At 32.3% G+C, this 6,257-nt stretch overlaps 1 protein-coding gene and 1 long non-coding RNA gene across 2 annotated transcripts; one reads left to right on the forward strand and one right to left on the reverse strand.

The window, feature by feature from the left end:
- Positions 1-316: 316 nt before the first annotated feature.
- LOC110697525 lies at positions 317-1,186 on the reverse strand. The gene is made up of 3 exons (XR_002506509.1): positions 793-1,186; positions 666-719; positions 317-594 (listed from the first exon to the last, which is right to left on the reverse strand). It is a non-coding gene; the product is annotated as an uncharacterized LOC110697525 (long non-coding RNA).
- Positions 1,187-3,799: 2,613 nt separating this feature from the next.
- Positions 3,800-6,257, forward strand: LOC110697508 (pectinesterase 1-like). The gene is made up of 5 exons (XM_021874869.1): positions 3,800-4,083; positions 4,599-4,947; positions 5,245-5,451; positions 5,564-5,805; positions 5,911-6,257. The coding sequence occupies exons 1-5, from the start codon at positions 3,947-3,949 to the stop codon at positions 6,068-6,070; spliced, it is 1,095 nt and encodes a 364-aa protein (XP_021730561.1). The 5' UTR covers positions 3,800-3,946; the 3' UTR covers positions 6,071-6,257.

A 6,257-nucleotide genomic window follows, 5' to 3' on the forward strand; every position in this document is an offset into this window, starting at 1 on the left:
ATACTATTATTAGCGAGATGGAGCATGAACAACATATTAGGGATGAGAAAATTAAAAAGCTGCAGTTGAAGAAGGATAATCTGGAAGAAGATGTACAAGAGATGAAATTTGAAGTGTCTTGTATGAGAATTGAGCTTTTGAAGGCTGCAAGGGCAGAAAAAAAATCTTATGATTGGTTTAGTGTTGTCTTGGATATTTTTTGGTGTAATATTGTTTTATGTTAATTAATGTGTTTTATTGTAATGAAATTGTTGTACTTTGGAGTTCATCAAATCATAAGTAGATTTACTATGTGTCAATATTTTGCAAAAGTTTAAGTAAAAACTTTGACATTGTTTGAGTTTGAAGTAAGTTTTAGGTCATTACACAAAGATAAAGTTTTACAACTTGAAATTGTTCCAAAATAAATTGTGCATGACAATATTTGCTGGCCAAGCAATGACCAAAAAAAAGGCCCAACAGTTGCTAAACTATTACATAAAGTTGATTAATTACACAGAGAAACAAGTTGCATCATCAATTATCAACAGTGGAGGTGTGGCTTGATTGTGTTCCAAGACCTTGACTTCTGAGCATCCTCCTTGTACTAGGACTCTGTATAGAAGAACAACATAAGATACTAAACTACAATAACTAAACCATAAGTAATTCAGGAGTGGTTATACCTCAGTTAATGGTGTCCCATCTTGGCTGAATAGAACTCCAATTCCAATGGGAGACTACAGAAGCATTAAGTTAGATTAGATGGCAATTCATTTAGTCATATCAAAATTGATGGGGTCTGTTTAATACCTGAGTCCTCCCTCTTCCCCTAGTTGTTCCCCTGCCTTGCCCTGAACCTCTTTCCATGCCTTGCCCTATTCCTCTCCCCCTGGCTTAGCCTCTTCCAGCACTGGACTCAGCTGAAGTTGAGCCCCTACCACTGACTGAAGCTTGGCTTACTGCTTTAGCCCAAATTAATGGAGTTCAACTTCAGCTTGCACCGTTCTCTAGAGCACCCAATTTCGTCCTTTTTCAATTACAATCAGGTTGGTGGGAATAATGGAATGAGCTCAGAAAAGAAGTTGAGCTTCTTTAATGGACTTCGCAGAGAGGAAGAAATAAGGAGAGAGAAAATTGAATGAGAGGGGGTTCTTTGGGTAGTTGGGTAATTAATGCCACGTAGGCTACTTTAGGAGGGAATAATAAAGTCAAGAGTTAACATTGACCATCACAACAAGTTTTAGCCGGTTTCCAGTAAATGGTCCTATTTATGGAAGATGGGGGTAAAAGGTCATATTATTCGGAAATAAACCAAAGGTTATCTTATTTATGGAAGATGTTTGAAAGGTCATAATATTAATGATAATTTTTCCTTTAATTTATGTAAATTTACATTTGTATGGAGACATAGTTCTAAACTAAAAAAAATTATAAGTACCATAAGCACAAATGATAACAATGTCAATTGTTATGAAATTCAAAGTCTTGACTAATACAACTTAATTAACAAAATAAATTAAGCTGTTTATATATACAAACAAAAAGAAACAAAAGTGATCGAAACATTTAATCTACTTTAACTCGCATAACCTATTCTCACTATCCACTCTAACTATCTAGCTTTGATGACTATTCACTAGAGAAACAAATTTTCAAAGGTCACCATAAGAAAAAGACACAAAATAAATTTAGACACAAAAGAAAAAAACACATTTCTAAATAAACTTTTAGTCCATTGACATGTTAATAATGAATAGTTAGTAACAAATATCAAAGGTTATATGTAATTAGGTACATTAAATTTGGTGATATTATTTCTGCATACTTATTCCATCTCCTTTGAAATAGGGTTTTATAACTTGCCAAATATATGAGAAAAGGCTAACCATTATTGGTTGGAAAAAAAAAAAGTAAATCGAACTACTAACTAATACTACCTCCTTTTCATTTTAGTTGACACGTATTCTTTTTTAGGATATTATTTTTAGTAGACACGTTTCCATTTAGGGTAATTTTTTACCTTACATTTACAAGCTACCCCACTTTCTTTTTCATTCTCTCTCACTCTCTCTCCTCTCCTTAATATATGTATCTAAATCAAACGCGTTTACTAAATAGAAACGGAGGAAGTATATATATTTGGGTAGTCTCTTCCGTTTCGAGAATTCAACTACAAATTCATGCTCCCTTAGAAGTTTGGTTATGATCTTCGGGTGAATTAAATTGTCCTTAGCAGTCATTACCTTAATCCTCCCTTGAGTGTCTAGCTCCATCCAATAGTAAATGACCACTACATTTTTTAAAGTCTTCAAGTTGGATTCCTTGCTTTATATTAAAAGTAGCTATTATTGTCTTAATTTTTATTATGTTGTCTAACCTCCTTTAGCTTATATGTATAAAGGTAAATTATCCTTTTAAAAATTATTTCTTGAAAAAAATCTTTAATTTACAATAAATAAAAGGAAATTTATAATTATTAATCCCAACTTTAGGCGATTTCTTTTCATTAATCCCAACTTTCGATTATTTTTAAATAATCCCAACTTTAGAGGGCGTCTTCTTTTATCAGGTCAAATGACCGGTGACCTGTTTGACAAGTTTTTTTTTTCCTTAAATGCCATATGTCGCAATTTCATTGGTAAAAAAAATTAGAAATTTAAAACAAAAAAAAACAAAAAAAAAAAGAAAAAAAAAGCCAGCCATTACCCCTCAACCACCCACCACGGCCACCAGCCAATACCCCTCAACCACCCACCAAAATCGCAACAACCACCCAAAACCACCAAAACCACCACCCGCACCAATCGCGACCCGTACAACCACCATCTCGCGCGAACGTCGACCCCCATTACCACCAGCAACGCGATTCCCCGACCCCCATTACAACCATCTCGCGCAAACCTCGACCCCCTTTTGCCGCGGATACCTCCTCCCCCTTTCGCCGCTGATTCCCCCTCCCCCTCCCTCTGTTTCTCGTTTTCGCCGCTGATTCCCCCTCCCTCTGTTTCTCGTTTTCGGTGGCTGGGTTTTGGGGTTTCGGGGGCTAAGAACTTGGGCATTCAGTGGTTACGTGGGGGCTTTCAGTGGTTGCGTGGGGGTTTTCGGTGGGGTTTGGTGGTTTTCGGTGGTTTTCGGTGGGGTTCGGGAGAGAAATGGTGGTTTTGGGTGGCTGCTAGGGAGGAGGTGGTGGGGCTGCGTGGGAAGGGAGGTTTTTTTTTTCATTTTTTGATTTTTTTTTTAAACTTTGATTTTTTTTTGGACAAATTAAGTGTTGACACGTGTCCAATAACTTGGTATAACAGGTGATTGACTTTCATTGACCGGTTTTGGCCTGATAAGAAGACATCCCCCAAAGTTTGGATTATTTAAAAATAATCGATAATTGGGATTAATGAAAAGAAATCTCCGAAAGTTAGGATTAATAATTACAAATTTTTCCTAAATAAAAATCATAATAGGTTATAACTTCTACAAAGCATGTTAAAAGCTATTAAAGTTAGTAAAAGGTTACCCACATCTCAACGACCTAAAAAAAATGTTTTACACCACTTGTAACCAAGTTATTTTAATTTATTGTAATATATTGAAATTTTAGATTAAAAAAATTAAGATACTAAGTAAATGAAAAAGAAAATAGTTTAAGAGGTAGGGGTTGACTAAAAATAATAAAAATATTCTAATTATTTTTAAGGATTATATTAGTTAAACAACTTTCCTATATTTCAATCAATCTGAGTTATTAACATCCTTCTTAATAATGAGAAGCGTGTTTATTTTAAGGAATACACCTCCTAATTTTAATGCTTCTTTCATAGCCCCATTTTTTTGGTGAAGAACCTTTTTTTGCTCAATTTGGTTTTCTCTATCTTCATCTTATATAAAAGGCAACTTTTGTTTAAAGGAATGAAACAAAAACAATAAAAATAAAGTAAAGGTAGAGAAAAAAGAAAAAATAAAAATAAAAATGGCAAGACAAGTTTGCATTATTTCTGCAAGTTTACTTCTTATTAGCTTAGCAATTACATGTACTGCACAAACACAGATTCCAGCAAATAAAGGCGAAATAAATACATGGTTTCAAAATGTAATCAAACCAATGAGGTATACAAACTACCAGTAAAGAATAATTGATTTTATTCTTATTTACATAATTATTTTTATTTTTTTTGACACAAAAAAAAAAATAAAAAAAAAATTAATTATGTAAATAATTATTAACGTTCAATAGTTTTAGTCAAAATGTCTTTGTATACTCATAAATTTCTTGGCAATAGTATTAACTAGTTTGTCCGTGTATTCAAAAACTTTGGCGCTGTTACATATTTTGTTATGGTGCAATATTCTAAAGTAACATTTATTTCTTTAAGTCAAGACTGATAATTATATATCATTAGTTAATAATTAAATAAGAGAAATAATTAATAGAGTGAAGTATATTCTAAAGAAGACCCTATACGAAGACTTTAATTATTTATTTCATTTTTATAAACTTGAGAATTTTATATAACTTTATTAAATGTATAAATATCTTTCTATGCATTTATGCTTTATAATTACATAAAAGTGAGTCATAGCTCCATTATAACTTTTCTATTTCATTTTATGTTTTTTGGCAGCCAAATAAATGGAACACTAGATCCTAGTTTAATGGAAGCCGAAAACACTGGGGTCGAAATCATTGAAGTTAGCCAAGATGGAAAGGGAAAATTTAAAACAATATCTGATGCTGTAAAGCATGTTAAAATAGGGAATACTAAACGTGTTGTCATAAAAATTGGTCCCGGTGAATACAGGGAGAAAGTAAAAGTTGAAAGATTTAAGTCATTTGTAACATTTTACGGGACAGATCCCAAGAATAGACCAACAATAACTTTTGCTGGAACAGCTGCTGAGTATGGGACTGTAGACAGTGCAACATTGATTGTGGAGTCTGATTACTTTGTTGCTAAAAACATTATTGTTTCGGTATGCAACTCTTATTCTTCATCCCTTTTTTTATTTATTATATTTATACGGAGTATTACTTTGTTTATTTATTTATTCATTATATTTTATTGTTATCTCGAACTAATAAACTAAAAATTAAAAATATATATAAATATTTAATTTAATTTTGATTATAATTAAATATTCGTACATTAATTATAATATAATATATTATATGGAATTAATGGGAAGTAATTTTACCATTATTTGACATATAAGTAAAATTCTAAGTTATCGAGGAAAGCCAACTTATTGTTCACAAAATTGTTATTGTAGAACTCTGCTCCAAGACCGAATGGAAAGAAGAAGGGAGAGCAAGCTGTAGCGTTGAGAATATCTGGTGATAAAGCTGCATTTTATGATTGTAAATTTACAGGATTTCAAGATACAGTTTGTGATGATAAAGGCAAACATTTCTTCAAAGATTGTTATATTGAAGGAACTGTTGATTTTATCTTTGGCGCAGCTAGATCTTTATATTTGGTATAACAAATTTTTTGCATGCTTTAACTAATAACATATATTCAGTTTTATAAGTTTATTATAATTTATTAATGTGCTTGATCACAAACTAATAAAAAAGTATCATGTACAGAATACCGAGTTGCATGTTCTATCGGGTGATAATGAAGCAATGATTGTAGCTCATGCAAGGAAAAATCCAAGTGAAGAGGGTGGATACTCATTTGTCCATTGTCCAGTTACTGGAACAGGTGGTCATGCAGTCTTAGGCAGAGTATGGTTTGAAGCAGCTCGAGCTATATACTCTTATTGTACCATTAGTGATGTTATTAAACCCGAGGGCTGGTCCGACAATAACAAGCCACAAGCACAAAAGTAAATTAACCATTTCATGTTTCATTTTTTTCTCAAATTATACACTTTAAATCAGTTTGACAAGTGATCTAATGATGAAGTAAGTTTTTAATATTTTGTGTGTAGGACAATTTACTTTGCAGAGTATATGAACACGGGTCCAGGCGCATCACTTGCTAAAAGAGCTCCATTTGCTAAGAAGTTGACAGCTGTAGAAGCTACAACCTTTATCAGTTTGGAGTACATAGATGCAGGCAAATGGCTACTTCCACCTCCCAAATTGTGAAATTTTATAATTTCATGACAAAAAGTGTAAAATAGATTTATATTAACAATGCTAGAGAAATCTATAAAAGCATCTGTATAATGAATGATGCGTGCTTTATAATCAAGTAGATGTATAAGCTTTAATACAACTAAGTTTGTAATATAGCTATTACATAGTTAATTAAAAATAGTTTTTATTTATTTAT

The sequence above is a fragment of the Chenopodium quinoa genome, unplaced genomic scaffold (genome assembly GCF_001683475.1).
Source record: "Chenopodium quinoa cultivar QQ74 unplaced genomic scaffold, ASM168347v1, whole genome shotgun sequence".
Lineage (NCBI taxonomy): Eukaryota > Viridiplantae > Streptophyta > Magnoliopsida > Caryophyllales > Amaranthaceae > Chenopodium > Chenopodium quinoa.